At 49.2% G+C, this 24,328-nt stretch overlaps 1 protein-coding gene across 2 annotated transcripts in view; it reads right to left on the bottom strand.

Moving 5' to 3' along the window:
- Positions 1–23,659, bottom strand: part of LOC137352930 (carcinoembryonic antigen-related cell adhesion molecule 6-like) — a 40,893-nt gene extending 17,234 nt beyond the window's left edge. Inside the window, exons 1-6 of one of the 2 annotated variants that reach the window (XM_068018786.1) lie at positions 23,439–23,659; positions 19,628–19,811; positions 14,731–14,837; positions 7,469–7,822; positions 4,661–4,933; positions 1,244–1,519 (exon numbers count right to left, since the gene is read on the bottom strand). In XM_068018786.1, coding sequence (XP_067874887.1) covers positions 1,244–1,519; positions 4,661–4,933; positions 7,469–7,822; positions 14,731–14,779 — 952 coding nt within the window. In that variant the 5' untranslated portion in view covers positions 14,780–14,837; positions 19,628–19,811; positions 23,439–23,659. The remainder of the gene's footprint in view (positions 1–1,243; positions 1,520–4,660; positions 4,934–7,468; positions 7,823–14,730; positions 14,838–19,627; positions 19,812–23,438) is intronic. The other variant, XM_068018785.1, reaches the window with a different exon arrangement.
- Positions 23,660–24,328: the final 669 nt, after the last annotated feature.

A 24,328-nucleotide genomic window follows, 5' to 3' on the forward strand; every position in this document is an offset into this window, starting at 1 on the left:
ATACCCGGGAGTGAGTTACAGACTGGAATCTAATCGGTGGGTTCGGGGGGGTTTATATATAGAATAACAGATACCTGGGAGTGAGTTACAGACTGGAATCTAATCGAGGGGTTCGGGGGATTTTATATAGAATAACAGATACCCGGGAGTGAGTTACAGACTGGAATCTAATCGGTGGGTTCGGGGGGGTTTATATATAGAATAACAGATACCCGGGAGTGAGTTACAGACTGGAATCTAATCGAGGGGTTCGGTGGGGTTTATATATAGAATAACAGATACCCGGGAGTGAGTTACAGACTGGAATCTAATCGGGGGGTTCGGGGGGGTTTATATATAGAATAACAGATACCCGGGAGTGAGTTACAGACTGGAATCTAATCGGTGGGTTCGGGGGGGTTTATATATAGAATAACAGATACCCGGGAGTGAGTTTCAGACTGGAATCTAATCGGGGGGTTCGGGGGGGTTTATATATAGAATAACAGATACCCGGGAGTGAGTTACAGACTGGAATCTAATCGGGGGGTTCGGGGGGGTTTATATATAGAATAACAGATACCCGGGAGTGAGTTACAGACTGGAATCTAATCGGGGGGTTCGGGGTGGTTTATATATAGAATAACAGATACCTGGGAGTGAGTTACAGACTGGAATCTAATCGGTGGGTTCGGGGGGGTTTATATATAGAATAACAGATACACGGGAGTGAGTTACAGACTGGAATCTAATCGGGGGGTTCGGGGGGGTTTATATATAGAATAACAGATACCCGGGAGTGAGTTACAGACTGGAATCTAATCGAGGGGTTCGGGGTGGTTTATATATAGAATAACAGATACCCGGGAGTGAGTTACAGACTGGAATCTAATCGAGGGGTTCGGGGGGGTTTATATATAGAATAACAGATACCCGGGAGTGAGTTACAGACTGGAATCTAATCGAGGGGTTCGGGGGGGTTTATATATAGAATAACAGATACCCGGGAGTGAGTTACAGACTGGAATCTAATCGAGGGGTTCGGGGGGGTTTATATATAGAATAACAGATACCCGGGAGTGAGTTACAGACTGGAATCTAATCGAGGGGTTCGGGGGGGTTTATATATAGAATAACAGATACCCGGGAGTGAGTTACAGACTGGAATCTAATCGAGGGGTTCGGGGGGGTTTATAGAATAACAGATACCCGGGAGTTGGAGATATGGGATGGTGATGAAAGCACGGGCTTGAACCTCACTTACCGACGGCGATAATTTGAGTGGAGGCCGAGGCTTCATTTGTAGTTTTGGTGTTTCTGGCGATACAGGTATAATTCCCGGTGTCATTGGCACTCAGGCTACTGAAGAAGACGGTGCTCCCTTGATGGCGGTCCTGGCCGTCGAGGCGCCATGTGTACACTGCGGCCGGGACAGAGGCTGCCTCACAAGACAAGCTGCCACTCCTGCCCTGCGGGACCAGATCAGGGACCACGCAGTCAGACTGAAAACCTCTCTGAACCACTGGCGTTTCCGGCCCGTCTGTCATGGATATAAAAGAGAAGTAAGACAAGGTGCCTTGCTCCCAGCTGTGTCACCACTTCACTGTCCTGGGGAACTAATCCCGGTGTCGGGCTCACTCACTCCCGTGCTGTCCCTGATCATGGACTGTCACAGGAGAGGAGGGATGGTCTGCTTTGGAGAATAGTGAACGGAAAGTGTTCGATGCCCTCCCCTCAGATCTCCGCCCTGCCACGGGACTGAAACAGTTTTTATCAAAGTCAAAACGCAGCTCGACCTCACCACCACCTCTCTCAACTCCTCCGCTGTCGCTAAATTACCAGACTGCTTATCCCACATCCAGTATTGGATGAGCAGAAATTTCCTCCAATTAAATATCGGGAAGACTGAAGCCATTGTCATTGGTTCCCACTCCAAACTCCGTTTCCTAGCTACCGGCTCCGTCCCTCTGCCTGGCAACAGTCTGAACCAGTCTGTTCACAACCTCGGTGTCACATTTGACCCCGAGATGAGCTTCCGACCTCATATTCGCCCCATCACTAACACCGCCTATTTCCGCCTCCGTAACATCACCTGACTCCACCCCGTCTCAGCCTCATCTGCTGCTGAAACCCTCATTCATGCCCGAGTTACCTCTCGACTTGACTATTCTAACACACTCCTGGTCAGTCTCTCACATTCTACTCTCCGTGAACTTGAGGACATCCAAAACTCTGCTACCCGTGTCCTGACTCACACCAAGTCCTGTTCCCCTTTCACCTCCTGTGCTCCCTGACCTACACTGGCTCCCAGTCAAGTAACGTCTTAATTTAAAAATTCTCATCCTAGTTTTCAAATCCCTCCACGGCCATCACAACCCTCCCTATCTCTGTAACCTCCTCCGGCCCTCACAATCCTCCCTATCTCTGTAACCTCCACCGGCCCTCACAACCCTCCCTATCTCTGTAACCTCCTCTGGCCCTCACAACCCTCCCTATCTCTGTAACCTCCTCCGGCCATCACAACCCTCCCAATCTCTGTAACCTCCTCCGGCCCTCACAACCCTCCCTATCTCTGTAACCTCCTCCAGCCCCTACACCCCTCCCTATCTCTGTAACCTCCTCCGGCCCTCACAACCCTCCCTATCTCTGTAACCTCCTCCGGCCCTCACAACCCTCCCTATCTCTGTAACCTCCTCCGGCCATCACAACCCTCCCAATCTCTGTCACCTCCTCCGGCCCTCACAACCCTCCCTACCTCTGTAACCTCCTCCAGCCCCTACACCCCTCCCTATCTCTGTAACCTCCTCCGGCCCTCACAACCCTCCCTACCTCTGTAACCTCCACCGGCCCTCACAATCCTCCCTATCTCTGTAACCTCCTCCGGCCCTCACAACCCTCCCTACCTCTGTAACCTCCTCCGGCCCTCACAACCCTCCCTACCTCTGTAACCTCCTCCGGCCCTCACAATCCTCCCTATCTCTGTAACCTCCTCCGGCCCTCACAACCCTCCCTATCTCTGTAACCTCCTCCGGCCCTCACAACCCTCCCTATCTCTGTAACCTCCTCCGGCCCTCACAATCCTCCCTATCTCTGTAACCTCCTCCGGCCCTCACAACCCTCCCTATCTCTGTAACCTCCTCCAGCCCTCACAACCCTCCCTATCTCTGGAACCTCCTCCAGCCCCTACAACCTACCTATCTCTGTAACCTCCTCCAGCCCCCACAACTCTCCCTATCTCTGTAACCTCCTCCAGCCCCTACAACCCTCCCTATCTCTGTAACCTCCTCCAGCCCTCACAACCCTCCCTATCTCTATAACCTCCTCCGGCCCTCACAACCCTCCCTATCTCTGTAACCTCCTCCGGCCCTCACAACCCTCCCTATCTCTGTAACCTCCTCCGGCCCTCACAACCCTCCCTATCTCTGTAACCTCCTCCGGCCCTCACAACCCTCCCTATCTCTGTAACCTCCTCCAGCCCTCACAACCCTCCCTATCTCTGTAACCTCCTCCAGCCCCTACAACCTACCTATCTCTGTAACCTCCTCCAGCCCCTACAACCTACCTATCTCTGTAACCTCCTCCAGCCCCTACAACCTACCTATCTCTGGAACCTCCTCCAGCCCCTACAACCTACCTATCTCTGTAACCTCCTCCAGCCCCGACAACCCTCCCTATCTCTGTAACCTCCTCCAGCCCCTACAACCTACCTACCTCTGTAACCTCCTCCAACCCCTTCAACCCTCCCTATCTCTGTAACCTCCTCCGGCCCTCACAATCCTCCCTATCTCTGTAACCTCCTCCGGCCCTCACAACCCTCCCTATCTCTGTAACCTCCTCCGGCCCTCACAACCCTCCCTATCTCTATAACCTCCTCCGGCCCTCACAACCCTCCCTATCTCTGTAACCTCCTCCGGCCCTCACAACCCTCCCTATCTCTGTAACCTCCTCCAGCCCCTACAACCCTCTGAGATCTCTGCCCTCCCTCCAATTCCGCCCTCTTGCCCATCCCCCGATTCCCATCGCTCCACCATTGGAGGCCGTGCCTTCAGCTGCCTGGGGCCCTAAGCTCTGGAATTCCCTCCCTAAACCTCTCCGCCTCTCTCTCTCTCTCCTCCTTTAAGACACTCCTTAAAAAACCGACCTCTTTGACCCAGCTTTTGGTCGCCGGTCCCTAATATCTCCTGATGTGGCTCGGTTTCATACTTTGTTTTATCATGCTCCTGAAAAGTGCCTTGCAATGTTTTATGATGGTAATGACAGTTCCACATATATCGTTGTTGTTTTGTGTGTGCGATGTGTGTGTATGACAGGTGTCTGTGCATAATGGTCGGGGCTTGCACGCGTGCTTTGTGTGCCTGTCTATCATGACACGTGCTTGTGTCTTCTTGTTTCATGCGTGTGCTTGCGTGAGATCTTTGGGCGTGCACGTGCGTGCGTGTGGAGCCAGGCTGACGCTCAGCTGACGCTCATCCCGGGAGACACGCCGTGTGCAAGTTGGCCAGCTGGAGAACGTGAGAGTTCAGGCAGGAACACTGGGGCCCACATGACCCTACCTCCCCCGACACACTGTCCCCCACCACCGCCACCCCCCCGCGCGCCCAGGACTATCTGACAGGGAACGGTCGCGGGGGGGGGTGGGGGGTGTGGACGGGGAAGGGAATGAGAATCAGACTGTACTTACAGAAGATGGTGAGAGTCTGGCTGTTGGAGTTACTGCTGATGGGGTTCTGGACGAGACACGTGTAGAATCCAGCATCCACCCGATTCAGCTGCTGAATCCGGACCTCGCTGCCCGAGACGGTGACCCGGCTACTGTTGGACAGGATGTTGCTATCCTTCTGCCAGGAGAAGGTCACTCTCGTCCCAGTCACGGCAGTACACGTCAGTCTAACTTCCGCCTGTCCCTCGAACACTTCGGCTGGTGAGACGGCAACAGATACATTTGTGACTGGCTCTGCATGAGAAAGAGAAGGAAATCCAGCAGTCAGTGTGGCTCAGTGGGTCACAACGCTCGTCTCGGAGCCAGACGATGAAGAGTTCGGGATCCATACCACAGACATGAGCCCATAATCCAGGCTGACTTTCCCAGTGTCAGTACTGAGGGAGTGCCGCACTGTCGGAGGGTCAGTACTGAGGGAGTGCTGCACTGTCAGAGGGTCAGTACTGAGGGAGTGCTGCACTGTCAGAGGGTCAGTACTGAGGGAGTGCTGCACTGTCAGAGGGTCAGTACTGAGGGAGTGCGGCACTGTCGGAGGGTCAGTACTGAGGGAGTGCTGCACTGTCGGAGGGTCAGTACTGAGGGAGTGCTGCATTGTCGGAGGGTCAGTACTGAGGGAGTGCTGCACTGTCAGAGTGTCAGTACTGAGGGAGTGCGGCACTGTCGGAGGGTCAGTACTGAGGGAGTGCTGCACTGTCGGAGGGTCGGTACTGAGGGAGTGCTGCACTGTCGGAGGGTCAGTACTGAGGGAGTGCTGCACTGTCAGAGGGTCAGTACTGAGGGAGTGCGGCACTGTCGGAGGGTCAGTACTGATGGAGTGCTGCACTGTCGGAGGGTCAGTACTGAGGGAGTGCTGCACTGTCAGAGGGTCAGTACTGAGGGAGTGCGGCACTGTCGGAGGGTCAGTACTGATGGAGTGCTGCACTGTCGGAGGGTCAGTACTGAGGGAGTGCTGCACTGTCGGAGGGTCAGTACTGAGGGAGTGCGGCACTGTCGGAGGGTCAGTACTGAGGGAGTGCTGCACTGTCGGAGGGTCAGTACTGAGGGAGTGCTGCATTGTCGGAGGGTCAGTACTGAGGGAGTGCTGCATTGTCGGAGGGTCAGTACTGAGGGAGTGCTGCACTGTCAGAGGGTCAGTACTGAGTGAGTGCTGCACTGTCAGAGGGTCAGTACTGAGGGAGTGCTGCACTGTCAGAAGGTCAGTACTGAGGGAGTGCTGCACTGTCAGAGGGTCAGTACTGAGGGAGTGCTGCACTGTCAGAAGGTCAGTACTGAGGGAGTGCTGCACTGTCAGAGGGTCAGTACTGAGGGAGTGCTGCACTGTCAGAGGGTCAGTACTGAGGGAGTGCGGCACTGTCGGAGGGTCAGTACTGAGGGAGTGCTGCACTGTTGGAGGGTCAGTACTGAGGGAGTGCGGCACTGTCGGAGGGTCAGTACTGAGGGAGTGCTGCACTGTCGGAGGGTCGGTACTGAGGGAGTGCTGCACTGTCGGAGGGTCAGTACTGAGGGAGTGCTGCACTGTCAGAGGGTCAGTACTGAGGGAGTGCGGCACTGTCGGAGGGTCAGTACTGAGGGAGTGCTGCACTGTCGGAGGGTCAGTACTGAGGGAGTGCTGCATTGTCGGAGGGTCAGTACTGAGGGAGTGCTGCATTGTCGGAGGGTCAGTACTGAGGGAGTGCTGCACTGTCAGAGGGTCAGTACTGAGTGAGTGCTGCACTGTCAGAGGGTCAGTACTGAGGGAGTGCTGCACTGTCAGAAGGTCAGTACTGAGGGAGTGCTGCACTGTCAGAGGGTCAGTACTGAGGGAGTGCTGCACTGTCAGAGGGTCAGTACTGAGGGAGTGCTGCACTATTGGAGGGTCAGTACTGAGTGAGTGCTGCACTGTCAGAAGGTCAGTACTGAGGGAGTGCTGCACTGTCAGAGGGTCAGTACTGAGGGAGTGCTGCACTGTCAGAGGGTCAGTACTGAGGGAGTGCTGCACTGTCAGAGGGTCAGTACTGAGGGAGTGCTGCACTGTCAGAGGGTCAGTACTGAGGGAGTGCTGCACTGTCAGAGGGTCAGTACTGAGTGAGTGCTGCACTGTCAGAGGGTCAGTACTGAGTGAGTGCTGCACTGTCAGAGGGTCAATACTGAGTGAGTGCTGCACTGTCAGAAGGTCAGTACTGAGGGAGTGCTGCACTGTCAGAGGGTCAGTACTGAGGGAGTGCTGCACTGTCAGAGGGTCAGTACTGAGGGAGTGCTGCACTATTGGAGGGTCAGTACTGAGGGAGTGTTGCACTGTCGGAGGGTCAGTACTGAGGGAGTGTTGCACTGTCAGAGGGTCAGTACTGAGTGAGTGCTGCACTGTCAGAAGGTCAGTACTGAGGGAGTGCTGCACTGTCAGAGGGTCAGTACTGAGGGAGTGCTGCACTGTCAGAGGGTCAGTACTGAGTGAGTGCTGCACTGTCGGAGGGTCAGTACTGAGGGAGTGCTGCACTATTGGAGGGTCAGTACTGAGGGAGTGCTGCACTGTCAGAGGGTCAGTACTGAGGGAGTGCTGCACTGTCGGAGGGTCAGTACTGAGGGAGCGCCGCACTGTCGGAGGGTCAGTACTGAGGGAGTGCGGCACTGTCGGAGGGTCAGTACTGAGGGAGCGCCGCACTCTCGGAGGGTCAGTACTGAGGGAGTGCTGCACTTTCAGAAGTGCTGTCTTATCGGATGAGATGTGCAGTGGAAGCTGGAGGTCGAGGTAGGGAATTAAAACTCCCAAAAGATTGGGATCGTTCTGCTTACCGTAAACCTCCAGAGTGATGACGATACTGTTGGGAGTCAGGTCTAGCCCACTCGGAGGCTCCATGTTTACTGTGTAGTTGCCTTCATCAGCCTGACGTGTGGAGCTGATGGTGAGTGAGCCATTGGGTTGCAGTTGGACCCTGTCTGCGTACGGTGTCCCGGCTTTGACAATCAGCAGGCCTTGGATCCTGGTTAAGATGTTGCTTCCTGTTGGGTCCAGCCATGCCAGGGAGAACAACTCCGAGGTGTTGGCCACGGATATGGTCGTGTTCCAGCCCACTCCGCTCCGTACGGGATTCTGCCCGACCGTGACAGACACTGGGATCGCTCCGGACTCATAGAACAGCCAGGGAACTGTGGACGGAGAAACAGACAAGGTACCTGCATTTATTTGGAAGAGCTGGGCGCCTCGGGCTCCTGCTTGGAGCAGCTGACCGATTTCCATTCAGAGAATCGTACATCTCTGGAGGAGTCCATTCGACCCATCGCCCCTGTGCTGGCTCTGTGAAAGATCTATCCAATTAGTCCCCACTAACCCTTTCCCCCATCCTCCTGTAAATTTTTCCCCTTCCAGTATTTCTCCAATTCCCCCTTTTGAAAGTTACTATTGAATCTGCTTCCACCGCCCTTTCAGGCAGCGCGTTCCAGATCACAACAACTCACTGCGTCAAATAAATTCTCCTCATCCCCCCCCCTCTGGTTCTTTTACCCATTATCCTCAATCTGTGTCCCTCTGGTTACCGACCCTCCTGTCACTGGGAACAGTTTCTCCTCATTTACTCCATCAAAACCCCCTCATGATTTTGAACGCCTCGATTAAATCTCCCCCTTAACCTTCTCTGCTCTAAGGAGAACAATCCCAGCTTCTCCCAGTCTCTCCACATTAACTGAAGTCTCTCATCCCTGGGACCATTCCAGTAAATCTCCCTCCGCACCCTCTCCAAGGACTCGACATCCTTCCTAAAGTGTGTGGTGACTGGAATTGGACAGAATTCTCCAATTATGTATTACAAAGAGTGCCTTGCACGCTCTCAGACTGCTTTACAATCAATGAATTACTATTTGATGTGTCAGCACTGTGGTATGCAGGAAATGCAACACAGCAAGATCCCAAAATCAACAAAGTGACAAATCAGCAGATCATCTGTTTTTTTTTAGTGATGTTGGTTGAGGGATAAATATTGTCCCCAGGATACAGGGGAGAACTCCCGCACCCCCACCCCCCCCCTCCCCTGCTCTTCTTCCAAATACTGGCCGTGGGATCTTTTACACCCACCTGAGAGGGCAGACGGGGGCCTCGGTTTAATGCCTCATCTGAAAGACGGCACCTCCAACAGTGCAGCACTCCCTCAGTACTGACACTCCGACAGTGCGACACCCCCTCTCAGTACTGACCCTCCGACAGTGCGACACTCCCTCAGTACTGACCCTCCGACAGTGCAGCACTCCCTCAGTACTGACCCTCCGACTGTGCAGCACTCCCTCAGTACTGACCCTCCGACAGTGCAGCACTCCCTCAGTACTGACCCTCCGACAGTGCAGCACTCCCTCAGTACTAGCAGTGGGAGTGTTGGCCTGGTTTGTGGAGCTTAAGTGTCTGTAGTGGAACCCAAACCCACAACCTTCTGACTCAGAGATGCCAGTGTGCCCCACTTGAATCAAGGGTTTTGCTCAGTGCCCTTCATTACCTCCCTCTATCTGGAGCCGACCACACTCCCTCTCCCTTTTCATCTCCTTTCTTTGCAGTTCAAACTTTCCAACCTGTCTGCTCTTGTGTCATTTTTTTCCGAAGAGGAGTTCTCCCCGGGGTCCTGGGGACAATATTTATCCCTCAACCAACATCACGAAAAAAAAACAGATCATCTGGGTCATTAACACAGTGCTGTTTGTGGGATCTTGCTGTGCGAAGATTGGCTGCTACACCTCCTACGTTACAACAGTGAGTACACTTGTCAAAGCACTATGAGTCGTCGAGTCTTTACAGGCACAGAGGAGGCCATTCAGCCCATCAATTCCATGCTAGCTCTCCTAGAGCTGTAAAGTCAGTTCCACTCCCCCCCGCCCTCCCCCCCCCCCCCCCCCCACTCCACTTGGAAGCCTTGCTGTGTAAATAAAAGAATGTGGAAATTTGGAACTGGGGGGAGGGGGCGGGTACAACAGCTTGGGGCGGGGGTACAACTGCTGCGGTGCAGTTAGCACTGAGTTACTGCTGTGTTTTACACTGTCGAATTTCCCTGTCACTGCCTGTAAGACACCCCACACCCACATCATACATTCAATGTTCCAGGAAGTGCCTGTTTTATACAAACCATCACCTTTTACAGGGCGTGTTATCTAGAATGAAACCAGCCCTGAAAGGGTTAAATGACGAGGACAGATTGCACAGACTGAGCTTGTGTTCCCTCGAGTGGAGAAGATTAAGGGGGTGATCTAATCGAGGGGTTTAAGATGATTAAAGGATCCGATCGGGTCGATAGAGAGAAACTGTTTCCTTTGGTGGGGGGAGAGTCCAGGGCAAAGGGGGCATAAATTTAAAGATCCAATCCAGCTCCCTTTCTATCTCTCTCTCTCTCTCTCTCTCTCTCCCTCTGTCTCTCTCCCTCCATCTGTCTGTCTATCTCTTTCTCTGGACCTGATTTTTAACTCAGTTTATGTGAATGTGTCTGAATGGATTAATATCAGACCCAGAATCTTTCTCTCTCTCTCTCTCTCTCTCTCTGCCAGTCTCTCTCTCTTTGTCAGTCTCTCTCTGTTAGTCTGTCTCTCTCTCTCTCTCTGTCAGTCTCCCTCTGCCAGTCTCTCTCTCTCTCTCTCAAATAAAAGCAAAATACTGCGGATGCTGGAAATCTGAAATAAAAACAAGAAATGCTGGAACCACTCAGCAGGTCTGGCAGCATCATGGGTTCCGATGAAGGGTCACTGACCCGAAACGTTAACTCTGCTTCTCTTTCCACAGATGCTGCCAGACCTGCTGAGTGGTTCCAGCATTTCTTGTTTTTATCTCTCTCTCTCTCTCTCTCTGTCAGTCTGTCTCTCTCTCTGTCAGTCTCTCTCTGTCAGTCTGTCCGTCTCTCTCTCTCTCTGTCAGTCCATCTCTGTCAGTCTGTCTCTCTCTCTCTCTCTCTGTCAGTCAGTCTCTCTCTGCCAGTCTATCTGTCAGTCTGTCTTTCTCGCTCTCTCTGTCAGTCTCTCTCCCTTTGTCAGTATCTCTCTGTTAGTCTCTCTCTCTCTCTCTCTCCCTCTGCCAGTCTATCTCTCTCTGTGTCAGTCTGTCTCTCTCTCTGTCAGTCTGTCTCTCTTTGTCAGTCTCTCTCTGCCAATCTATCTCTGTCAGTCTGTCTCTCTCTGTCAGTCTCTCTGTCAGTCTGTCTCTCGCTCTGTCAGTCTCTCTGTCAGTCTGTCTCTCTCTCTCTCTGTCAGTCTGTCTCTCTTTGTCAGTCTCTCTCTGCCAATCTATCTCTGCCAGTCTATCTCTCTCTCTGTCAGTCTGTCTCTCTCTCTCTCTGTCAGTCTGTCTCTCTTTGTCAGTCTCTCTCTGCCAATCTATCTCTGCCAGTCTATCTCTCTCTCTGTCAGTCTGTCTCTCTCTCTCTCTGTCAGTCTGTCTCTCTTTGTCAGTCTCTCTCTGCCAATCTATCTCTGTCAGTCTGTCTCTCTCTCTGTCAGTCTCTCTGTCAGTCTGTCTCTCTTTGTCAGTCTCTCTCTGCCAATCTATCTCTGTCAGCCTGTCTCTCTCTCTCTCCCTCTGCCAGTCTATCTCTCTCTCTGTCAGTCTGTCTCTCTATGTCAGTGGCGGGACGGCACAGTGACGCAGTGGTTAGCACCGCAGCCTCACAGCTCCAGTGATCCGGGTTCAGTTCTGGGTACTGCCTGTGTGGAGTTTGCAAGTTCTCCCTGTGACCGCGTAGGTTTCTGCCGGGTGCTCCAGTTTCCTCTCACAGCCAAAGACTTGCAGGTAAATTGGCCATTGTAAATTGCCCCTAGTGTCGGTGGGTGGTAGGAGAATGGTGGGGATGTGGTAGGGAATATGGGATTAATGTAGGATTAGTGTAAATGGGTGGTTGATGGTCAGAACAGACTCGGTGGGCCGAAGGGCATGTTTCAGTGCAGTGTCGCTCTGTCAGTCTGCCTTTTTTTCTCTCTCTCTCTGCCACGCTCTCTGTCAGTCCATCCGTCCCTCTTTCTCTCTCTCTCTGTCAATCTGTCTCTCTCTCTCTCTCTCTCTGTCAGTCTATCTTTCTCTCTGTCAGTCTGTCTTTCTCTCTCTCTCTCTCTGCCAGTCTGTCTTTCTTCCTCTCTCTCTGCCAAGCTCTCTGTCAGTCCATCCGTCCCTCTTTCTCTCTCTCTCTGTCAGTCTGTCTTTCTCTCTCTCTCTCTCTCTGCCAGTCTGTCTTTCTCTCTGTCAGTCTGTCTTTCTCTCTCTCTCTCTCTGCCAGTCTGTCTTTCTTCCTCTCTCTCTGCCAAGCTCTCTGTCAGTCCATCCGTCCCTCTTTCTCTCTCTCTCTGTCAATCTGTCTCTCTCTCTCTCTCTCTGTCAGTCTATCTTTCTCTCTGTCAGTCTGTCTTTCTCTCTCTCTCTCTCTGCCAGTCTGTCTTTCTTCCTCTCTCTCTGCCAAGCTCTCTGTCAGTCCATCCGTCCCTCTTTCTCTCTCCCCTCCTCCCCCCCCCCCCCCCCACCCCCACTCTCTCCTCTCCGTATTTGTATTCCTCATTCACACTGTGCCTCTATCTCATTCTCTGCCGGTCTTTGGTCCTCAGTCACTCTCTGTCTCCATCTAATCGTCGGATTACCTAATAGTGAAAGGGGAGTGGATGAAGAAACATGAAGGCATCTCTATGACATGGGAAAAAATAAATAGAACAGTCCCGGGAGATTTCAACTCCCCCGAATCAACTGGCAGGAACAGGGGGGGAAAGTTGGAAAGGGAATCAAATTTTTACAGTGGAATCAGGACTGTTGTTTTATCTAATAGATGAGGAGTCTAACGAGAGAGGATTCAATGCTGGATAAGAGAAATGAACATAGAGGAGCATAGATACTTTAGAAAGTTTAAGGCACAGAAAGAGGCCACTTGGCCCATCGTGTCCGTGCCGGCCGCAACACGATCCACCTATTCTAATCCCACCTTCCACCCTTTGGTCCGTAGCCCTGCAGATTACAGCACTTGAGGTGCATATCCAGACTCCTTTTGAATGAATTGAGGGTCTCTGCCTCAACTACCCTTTCAGGCAGTGAGTTCCAGACCCCCCACCACCCTCTGGGTGAAAATTATTTTCCTCATTTCCCCTCTAATTTTTCGACCAATCACTTTAAATCTATGCCCCCTCGTCACTGGCCAAGGTGAATAGGCCCTTCACCTCCACTCTATCCCGGCTCCTCAACATTTTGTCCATCTCAATCAGATCTCCCCCTCAGCCTTCTCTGTTCCAAGGAGAACAACCTCAGCCTATCCAATCTTTCCATATAGCTGCCTTTTTCCAGTCTTGGCAACATCCTCGTAAATCTCCTCTGTCCCCTCTCGAGTGCAATTACATCCTTTCTGTAATGAGGTGACCAGAACTGCACACAGTACTCAAGTTGTGGCCTAAACCAATGAGTTATACAGTTCCAGCATAACCTCCCTGCTCTTGTCTTCTACACCTCTAATAAACATCTAGGCAATAGCGATCACAACATAACAAGATTTAAAATATTGATTAAGGAAGACATAAGTAAGGCAGAGGCCAAAGTAATCGACTGAAAAAAGGTTCATTTTGAGGGGATGAGAATGGAACTTTGGAGAATAAACTAGAACATAAAACAGCAGTGGGCAGTATTTAAGACAGTGATTAGGAGTGTTCAAAAGAGAAAATCCCACTCAAAAAGTAAGAACAAATTTTCCGATACGGACACACTATGGATGAATAAGGGGAGAAGAGCAAAAGTGACACTAAATAAGGAGACAGACACTAAATATATAGACAACAATGGAGGGGATGACAAAAGGGAATGAAAAGAGGGTCGGGGGAGGCTCATGTGGAGGAGATCTGTTGGAATGAATGGCCTTTTCCTGTGCTGTAAACAACTTTGTGAGGTTAGGGAAGGCAACGAGGATCTATAAAATTAATTGATCAAGAAATATAATACAAAATAGCAAAATTTTTCAACTGGCACATCAATAATAAAAGATAATTCAAGATAGGAACAGGTCCACTAAGGGATGCATATGATAATCTCACAGGTAGTCAAAGCAAAATAGCAGAAATTCAATAATAACTTTGCCTCAGTATTTACCGGGGAGACTAACATGGTGGAAATGACAACAGCAGCAGAGATCATACTGGCAGGACTGGAGGTCAGCTCTTGTGATTGCTATATATTAAAAGGGAGACAGAACAAATCTAGGGACCTACAGACCAATCATCTTAATTTTAGATGGCATCTTAACTTTAATTATGATTCCGCAATTGGACAGCTAAGAATCACACGAACAACCAATTTAAGAATATCAGTTGAGCTCGCAATGTGTCTCATTTCCTAGAAGCTACATATATTCATATGCAGGGGGCCTGTCCTCTGCAGGCAAAAGGAACATGTCCAGGCATTGTGCCTTTTTTTTGAATTAAACAAAAGTGCGGGGGACAATAGTTCCCTGGTGCTTTCTCCATGGCAATGCCTCGACCAATCAGTCGACCTGCCAACCAATCAGCACCCTTTTCTCATGCAGTATAAATTGCTGCTCCCTTCGGAATTTGGCATCCTCGCGCCTGTCCTGATGAGTGCAAGATGAAGAGCTTCGACAGTATGTCTCTTTTCTCAGCAATTATCTTAATGCTAATAGCAGAAAAGTTAACGGCATCCTTAATGAAAGAGGTGATAAAAAAAATCTCGAGACTGAAAATATAATAAAGTGTGGTCAGTACGGATTCCAAGAGAGATGGTGATGCTTGACTAACCTTAGTGAATTCTTTGAAGAAGTAACAGAAAGGGTAGACCAGGATAACGTAGTAGATGTAATATATTTAGATTTTTAAAATATCTTCAGTAATGTACCACACAGTAGACTCATGACTAAGCTGAAAAGACATGGTGTTAGGGCTGAAGCAGTAGAATGGATATAAAACAGAAATCAGAGAGTCCACTCAGGAATCAGAAGTATAATTTCAAAATGTTTCCGTGCTGTAAATTCATTGTAATTCTATGTGACTTTTGTGCCTCACTCATCCTCTACCAGTTTTATTTTCCTTTCCTCCTACACCCAGATCATAGAGATACACTTTACCTATTAAGATGAATAGGCAGGCCAGATATTCCTTGGACATTTGTCCCATGAATGAACTCTGTTTGTCTCCGATTGTGATTATACTTGTTCAACTGAGCTGTGCGTGACTGGAATAAAATCAGATGCATCAATTAACACACGAAAAAACCGATAAGCAATCAATCAACACATAACGAACATATGCAAAAGCCTACCAGGGGGAACAGGAGGAGGCCCATTCAGCCCCTCAAGCCTGTTCCGTCAGTCAATGAGATCGTGGCTGATCTGCATCTTAACTCCATCTCCCTGCCTTGGCTCTGTAACCCTTCATCCCCTTCCCCAACAAAAAAAATCCATCAATCTCTGTTGTGAAATTTCCAATCGACCTCCAGGCTCGACAGCCTTTTTTGGGGGAGAGAGTTCCAGATTCCCACTCCCCTCTGTGTGAAGAAGTGCTTCCTGACATCACCCCTGAATGGCCTGGCTCCAATTTTAAGGCTCTGCCCCCTTGTTCTGGAGTCTCCCCCCCACCACCCCCCCCCCCACCCCCCGCCCGACCAGAGGAAACAGTTTCTGTCTATCTAATCGATGAACACCTTCATTCATTGTAAACACCTCAATTAGATCCCCCCATAATCTTCGATACTGAGGGGAACGTAAGCCCAGTATTACGGACAAGTAGGACATGTTAGGGGTGGTGTCCCTTCTCACCTCACAACTGACCGCAGACAATGTTTTATTTAGAATTGTGTTTTAACCCCTTGTGCGCCTTAATGGTCAATAACCACAAATGTCAGGCTTTCTCAGTATTGTACTCTCTCTCTCTCTCTCTCTCTCTCTCTCCCCCTAACCTAAATATCCCGACGTTGACCACCTTCTTGCAATAAGCAAAATGTTTTCTGATTTCCCAGTATACATTGGCCTAGCCAACATTCCATCTCTAACCATTACCTCACAAATTAATTGCCGTATTTGGCAAAAGGGCCAGATGTGACAGGAGGAAACATTCTTTCAAAAAGCAGTGAGTTGTTGTGATCTGGAACGCGCTGCCTGAAAGGGCGGGGGAAGCAGATTCAATAGTAACTTTCAAAAGGGGGAATCGGAGAAATACTGGAAGGGGGAAAATTTGCAGGAGGTTGGGGGAAAGAGCAGGGGGGGGTGGGGTGGGACAGAATGGATAGGATTTCAAGGACACGATGGGCCAAATGGCCATCGACTGTGCGGTTCGAGTCCCTGAACACTGAAAAACACAAGACAAAACTTGTCCGACAAGCCGAGATACAGCTGGGATGTTTACCTGTTCCAACAGGGGAGTGTATCTCGATAAAGCTCCTGCTCTCCCAGAAAGCGATGACTTTCCTGGCTCCCGATGTTGCGGATCTTGTCAAGAGGGTCAGTACTCTGTGTGTGTTGTGTGTGTGTTGTGTGTGTCGACAGAGACACATCTACTCATCAGGGACTTGTAGCTTTCAGCCTCACCGGAATGTGAAACTGTCACAGAACAGGTTCGGCAAGGAGGAAGGCTGATTGTAATTGCTTCTGACAGGTGACCTGTTTGAAATGACGTCAGCCCTCTGCAAGAGAGACCTCGGTTGGGAGAACATAAGAAATAGGGGCAGAAGGAGGCCATTCGGCCCCTCGATCCTGCTTCACCCATTCAATAAGATCATGGCTGATCATCGACCTCAACTCCACTTTCCCGTCCTATCCCTCGATTCCCCTCAGCGCCCAAAAATCTCCCGATCTCAGTCTTGAATATACTCAACGACTGACCATCCACAGCTCTCTGGGATAGAGAATTCCAGAGATTCACAACCCTCTGAGTGAAGACATTCCTCCCCATTTCAGTCCCAAATCTTATCCGGAAATTATGGAGAGAGGTGGGAGAAATTGGAATTACTCTCCCCGGAACAGAGACGGTTAAGAGAGGTGAGCTGGCAGAGCTTTTCAAGATAATGAGAGAGATCGATGGAGAAGATTCAGGAAAACAATTCTCTCTGGTGAATGGATCAATAATTAATGGTTATAGATTGACAATCATTGTGTAAAGGACCCGAGAGGAGATGAAGAGATATTTTTCCATTCGGAGAGATAGTGGGAACTGGAATGTACTAACCCTGAAAAGATGGCGGAGGCCCATCCCATGACTAATTTCAAAGGGAATTCGACAGACTCTTGAGGTTCAGGAAATTACAGGATTACGGACAAAAAGCTGGAATGTCGGATTAGGTACCACAGGTCTGTCAAATGGCCAGAACAGGCCGAATTTTCTCCTCCTGTGCTGTACCTTTCTCAGATTCTAAGACTAATACTGGCACACCCTGAAAGAGCAAAGTTCACAATTGTAAAATGAGGGAGCGCTGTACTGCGCCTCCAATAGTGCAGCACTCCTTCAGTACTGAGCCTCTGACAGTGCAGCACTCCTTCAGTACTGACCCTCCGACAGTGCAGCACTCCTTCAGTACTGACCCTCCGACAGTGCAGCACTCCTTCAGTACTGAGCCTCCAACAGTGCAGCACTCCCTCAGTACTGAGCCTCTGACAGTGCAGCACTCCCTCAGTACTGACCCTCCGACAGTGCACCGCTCCCTCAATACTGACCCTCCGACAGTGCAGCACTCCCTCAGTACTGACCCTCCGATAGTGCAGCACTCCCTCAGTAATGACACTCAGACCGTGCAGCACCCACTCAGTAATGACACTCAGACAGTGCGGCACTCCCTCAGTACTGACCCTCCGACAGTGCAGCACTCCCTCAGTACTGACCCTCCGACAGTGCAGCACTCCCTCAGTACTGACCCTCTGACAGTGCGGCACTCCCTCAGTACTGACCCTCTGACAGTGCCGCACTCCCTCAGTACTGACCCTCTGACAGTGCCGCACTCCCTCAGTACTGACCCTCTGACAGTGCCGCACTCCCTCAGTACTGACCCTCTGACAGTGCCGCACTCCCTCAGTACTGACCCTCTGACAGTGCCGCACTCCCTCAGTACTGACCCTCTGACAGTGCCGCACTCCCTCAGTACTGACCCTCTGACAGTGCCGCACTCCCTCAGTACCGCCTTTCCGAATTCACTTTTTTCCAAAATTACCACTAAGTCAGCAGCTCGTAACCTTTCAAACAAAAGTTTTTATTGGTTTAAGCGTTGTTGCCAAGCGTTACTGTCTATTAATCCATCATCGAGATATACTACACAGTTGGGAACACTGGCTACCACCTGATTCATTAATTTTTGAAAAGTTGCTGGGCCATTTCTTAGTCAAATGGCATCACCCGGCACTGATAAAGACCGTCTGGTATTACAAAAGCTGATATCTCTTTGGCCAAGCAGTCAAAGGATCAAGTCAATCTTGGTAAGAAACAGAGCACTGCCTACTCTGTCAATGCAGTCTTCTAAACGTGGAATTGCGTAGGAGTCTGCCTTCATTACTGCATTGACTTATCTGTAGTTTGTACAAAATCGGGTTGACCCATCAGGTTTAGGTACTGGAACTACTGGCGAACTCCAGCTACTCTGACTAGGTTCAATCAAATTGTTTTCCAGCATGTACTGAATCTCTGCTTTCACTTGGGCCTGTTTGTCTGGACTCAAGCAGTAGGGATGTTGTTTTATCCACATCATGTGTGGCTAAGGTTGTACATCCCGGCTTATCCCTACAAACCCTTTTAAACGTAGTGAAAAGCCTGGTTAGGTCTTCACACTGTTTTGCCTCTCAGTGCAAAAGCATGTTGTCCAATTTTCCTTGCCATTGTATTCGCTAATCTGATAGTTGGAGGTTCAATCTGAGAATTTCCTCGGCCTACTTCTGCCTCATCCTCCGCCTCCTTTTCCTTCTCCACATTCCCGATTACCTGACATACCTGTACTGGCTTATCCTCCTCCCTGCGGTAATATTGTTTTAATATATTGATGTGACACAACCGGTTCTTCTTCCAGCGATCAGGGGTGTCAATCAAGTAATCTACCTTACCCACTCTTTTGATCACTCTATATGGGCCACTGAACCGTGCTTTTAATGGTTCTCCCTGTAACGGTAACAACACTAATACTTCACCCCCTGGTTGGAAACCACGGGCTTTTGCATTCTTGCCCCTTTTCTTTTCATTTTGGCTCGGGATGCTTGAAGGTGTTCCTGAGCCACACCGCTAGCCTTTGTGAGCCTTTCCTGGAACACAGATACACAGTCCAGTATCGAAGATTCATTCTTTCGTTCCAAGAATCTGTCTTTTATAAGTTTCCGAGGACCTCTTACTTCATGTCCGTAAACCAACTCGAAAGGACTGAAGCCTGTAGACTGATTCGGTGAGTCTCTGGTGGCAAATAAAAGAAAGTCTAGTCCTTTATCCCAGTCATGTGGATATTCAGGACAGTATGTTCTCATCATTGTTTTGAGAGTTTGGTGGAATCTCTCTAAAGCTCCCTGTGACTGTGGGTGATCTGCTGAAGATTTCAACGGTCTAATCCCCAAATTGCCCATGACTTCTTGAAATATCCTCGACATGAAATTAGAACCTTGATCTGGTTGAACTTTGAGTGGTAACCCATATCTCGTAAAGAATTGGGTTAACTTTTCGACTACTATTCTAGTAGTAATTGTCCTCAAAGGAATGGCCTCAGGAAATTGCGTAGCCATATCCATGATGGTAAGTATGTATTGATGTCCTGCTTTTGTTTTTGGCAAGGGTCCTACACAGTCTACTAATACCTGGCTAAATAGCTCCTCAATCACGGGTACGGGAAATAGTGGCGCCGGTTTTATGGTAGTTTGTGGTTTTCCCACCATTTGACAGGTGGGGCATGTCCTACAAAATTGTCTCACATCCTTTGTAAGACCTGGTCAGTAATAATGTTTGCTTACGCGTGATTTGGTCTTCCGAATTCCCCTAAGTCCTGAAAAAGGAATGTCGTGTGCTAACCTGAATAATCCTGGTCGATATTTAGATGGTACCACTACCTGTTCATCGGCAGGTCTGTGAGGCGGTCTCCATTTCCTCCTCAAAACCCCGTTTGCCATATAATAGCTTTCCGGAACTCCTTTCACCTCAGCTTCTGTCAGAGCCGTCTGTGCCATTCAGTATATCTCTGGATCAGCTTGCTGTGCTGCAATAATAGACGATCTGTTCAACATCTCATTTGGATTATCTAAATCCCCAAATAAGGTTTCAGATGCCTGACTATCTATTTGTGGTGCCCCTTTTACCTCTGGCAATGGATCCTGTTTAGCCGTTGCTCGGGTAACTACACACACAGGAAATATTCTTGGAACTTGCTCCTGTAATTGCTCCGTTTCCTTAATTTCACTTGGTTCCTCTGTAACTATAGGAGAAACTGATATTTGTGATTCTGCCAAATCATTTCCTAGGAGTAAATCAATTTCCTTTACTGGTAAACTGTGGACAACACCTACAGTTACTATCCCAGATATTAAGTCACTCTCTAGGCGTACATTGTACAAAGATACAGGTATACACACCCCGTCAATTCCATTAACTAAAACTTTAGTGTTGAAGGTGGTCTCTGGTGGAAACCTCATATCTTTCCCCAGCAAGAATGTTTGGGTTGCTCCTGTGTCCCTGAGTATAATGATAGGTTGTCCTGCCTCACTTGCAGGATACTGAGTTACTCTCCCCTTTGACAAAAATTCATTATAACTCTCAGATATTTTATTCTTAACCTCTACACTCCTCTTAATTTTATTACCTGGTTTCATATTCACAGCTGTCGTTAAAGCTATCGCCTGGCCTGCTATACTCTCAGTCAGAGTCTTTTCCTCTGCACTAACTTTGCGTACCCCAACAAGTCCTATGGGTTGACCCCGCAATTTCCAGCACTCTGAACGAAGATGACCCGTTTTGTTACAATGATAACACTTTGGCTTGCGAACCTCACTTCTACCCTCAGCACCTTCCTTTCTGACCTGAGGAGGTGATCCTGAGGCATTCCCAATTGTTCCTTCTTGTCCCCGGCTACTTGCCTTCCCTTCACTCTCCCACTCTCTATCCTTCTCGGGTTTATGGGGGTCACGGACAAAATAAGTTGGCTTATTTGCAAGCTCAAAATCATCAGCAATTTCTGCTGCTTGCCCAGCTTTCAAAACTTTCGGGTTATCTGTATGAGTTCTCATGACTGAAGGAATGGAGTTTTTAAACTCTACGAAGAGAATCAATTCTCAAAGGTTCTCATATGTGATTTCTATCTTTAATACCCATATCCAACAGTTAAAAGTAATTTGCTTCACCCTCTCAAATTCTAAGTATGTTTGCCCAGTCAATCTCCGTAAGTTCCTAAACTTCTGTCGGTAAGCTTCAGGGACTAACTCATCCGCAGAGAGAATAGCCTTTTTTGCCATCTCATAATCTGCAGAAGCCTCCTCAGAAAGCATGGCATAAACTTCATGGGCTCTGCCTATCAACCTGCCCTGCATAAGCAGTGTCCAGCTTTCTTTCGGCCATTTCATCTGTTTGGCTAAACAGTCCAACACCCGAAGTTTCAAACTCCTCTTTATGCCAACAACTCACAATCACTTTCAATAGAATCAATCTGGCTTTAGAATTTTTGAGGGATATAAGATTGTCACTGTATAACTTCCCTTCCTTTCGGTTTAAATTATCAGAGATCTCTGCTTTTGCTTGACGTTTTAGAATTTTGAGAGAGAATAATAAATAAACAGACTAAATTCTCTTCCTTCAGTTTAAATGTGCTGAGAGCTCTTCTTTCAGGTGCTAACACACAGCTGTCTGTCTGTGTCCTCTGTTAGAACAGGCTGTTTGCACTATAAGCCAGTTCAAAATTAAATTGTAACAAATGCATCTCTCGATGCTCAGTCCGAGTGGCTGTATCCAAGGTAACAAGAATGTACCCTTTGAATCACAAACTTCAAATGGCTGTATCCAAGGCAACGAGAATGCATTCTTTGACTCAGTCTTTAGAGCTTGCTGCCTTAAAGCAGTATGGCTCTTTTCCAGCCTTAAAGGCACACCACATTCTTCCCATTAAAAAAACTACAGGATCATAACACAATGAAGTTCAGAGGGAGCTTGAGGAACAGCACCTCATCTTTCGATGAGGCACTTTAGGACTGACATTAAGCTGAACAATTTTAGTTCATAATCACTGCTCCCATTTTTCAGACAGCAGCGGTTGGGGATGATTCTGCTGTTGCCATTTACACCTCCTCTGGACCCAACTTTTATTTCTTGACTTGTCCCACGACCACTGCCCCTTTTTGCACCATCGGCCCTTTTACCATTTAATCTCTCCCGCTGTTGAACCCATCACAGACCTTCCCTTTTCTTCCTCCCGCCCTCTCTTCCCCTCTCCCTCTCCCTTTCCCCACCTCTGCACTTGCTGAACCCCCGCGATGTCTCAAACATTTCCCAGTTCAGGCGAAAGGTCATTGACCTGAAGCGTTGACCCTGTTCGTCTCTCCACAGATGCTGCCAGACCCGCTGAGAGTTTCCAGCACTTTCTGTTCATGTTTCGGAATTCTGGCATCTGCAGTATTTTGCTTTTGAGAAAGTATCGCGCAATAAACTTGTTCGCAAGGTTGAAGCCCGCGGGATAAAAGAGGCAGCAACAGAGAGGATGTAAAACTGACTCAGGGACAGAAGGCAGACAGTCGTGGTGAATGACTGTTTTTCAAACTGGAGGGAGGTTTACAGGGGTTTTCCCCAGGGGTCAGTATTCAGACATTTTGATATATATTAATGACCCTCACTTGGGTATACAGGGGACAATTACAAAGTTTGCAGATGAGACAAAACTCGGAAATGCAGTAAACAGTGAGGAGGATAGTAACAGACTTCAGGAGGACAGAGACAGACTGGTGAAAGGGGCAGACAGGCAGCAGATACAGTTTAATACAGAGAAGTGTGAAGAGATACATTTTGGCAGGAAGAATGAGGAGAGGCAGTCTTAAATAAATGGTGCAATTTTCAGCAGGGTGCAAGGAACCAAGAAGACCCGGGGGTGTTTGAACACTAATCTTTGAAGGTGGCAGGACAGGTTGAGAAAGATGTTGAGAAAGCAGATGGGCTCGTTGACTTTATTAAGAGAGGTGTAGAGCACAAAAGCAAGGAAGTTATGCTAAATCTTTATAAATAACAGGTTCGGCCCCAGCTGGAGAATTGTGTCCAATTCTGGACACCACACACTTTAGGAAGGATGTCGAGGCCTTGGAGAGGGTGCGGAGGGAGATTTACTGGAATGTTCCCAGGGACGAGGGACTTCAGTTAATGCGGAGAGACTGGGAGAAGCTGGGATTGTTCTCCTTAGAGCAGAGAAGGTTAAGGGGGAGATTTAATCGAGGCGTTCAAAATCATCAGGGGGTTTTGATGGAGTAAATGAGGAGAAACTGTTCCCAGTGACAGGAGGGTCGGTAACCAGAGGGACACAGATTGAGGATAATGGGTAAAAGAACCAGAGGGGGGGATGAGGAGAATTTTTTTGACGCAGTGAGTTGTTGTGATCTGGAACGCGCTGCCTGAAAGGGCGGTGGAAGCAGATTCAATAGTAACTTTCAAAAGGGGGAATTGGAGAAATACTGGAAGGGGAAAGATTTGCAGGAGGATGGGGGGAAAGAGCAGGGGGGAGAGTGGGGACTAATTGGATAGATCGTTCAAAGAGCCAGCACAGGGACGATGGGCTGAATGGGCTCCTCCTGTGCTCTAAGATTCTATTCAAAGTCTCTGGATTCTATTTAAGGCAATGGTTTGAAGTGGAATTTACCTTGAGGCGTGTTCGATACTGAGGGTTAGGTTGAATCAAGTGTAGAATCCCGTCCAACTGGTTTTCCTGTTCGCAGACGCACCTGAACTCCTCTTTGAAGCTCTTGCCTGTGTTTACTGTGCAGTGGGGCCCACTTTGTCTTCGTTCAGGAGACCTGCATTCTCAGCAGGGAAAGAAGCCCAGTCTTGCCAGCGTGGGAAGGGGCAGTGGGGTGGGACGGGAGGGGAGGGGGCAGTTAAATTGCACGAGGCCGTAAAACACAAGCCATTTCCTGTTATCAAATTGAGCTTTATTTTCCAATATCGGTCACTTCCTGCTGGAGGGTGGCTCCGCCTCTCAGTCCTTAAATGGGCCATGCCCGCTTTCGAAGCTTTCCCCATCTTTGTGTTCATCCGTACGGTATTTTGCGTAAAACACCGGATTATAACAGTGACTGTTTTTTTTTAATTTGCTGTCTCATGCTTCTTTTTCAGGAATTTCAACTCCCTATCCTACAAAATTCCTGAGCAAAGAATAGACTGAGTAAATCAGTGACACGTCCTACCTGCCCCTACAAACACAGAGCACACACAACATACAGAGAACACACAAAATACAGAGCACACACAACATACAGAGCACACACAACACACAGAGCACACACAACACACAGAGCACATACACACACAGAGCACACACAACACACAGAGCACACACAAGACACAGAGCACACACACAGAGCACACACAACACACAGAGCACACACAACACACAGAGCACACACACACACAGAGCACACACAACACACAGAGCACACACAACATACAGAGCACACACAACACACAGAGCACACACAACATGCAGAGCACACATAGAGCACACAACATACAGAGCACACACAACACACAGAG

Source organism: Heterodontus francisci, chromosome 39 (assembly GCF_036365525.1).
Source record: "Heterodontus francisci isolate sHetFra1 chromosome 39, sHetFra1.hap1, whole genome shotgun sequence".
NCBI lineage: Eukaryota > Metazoa > Chordata > Chondrichthyes > Heterodontiformes > Heterodontidae > Heterodontus > Heterodontus francisci.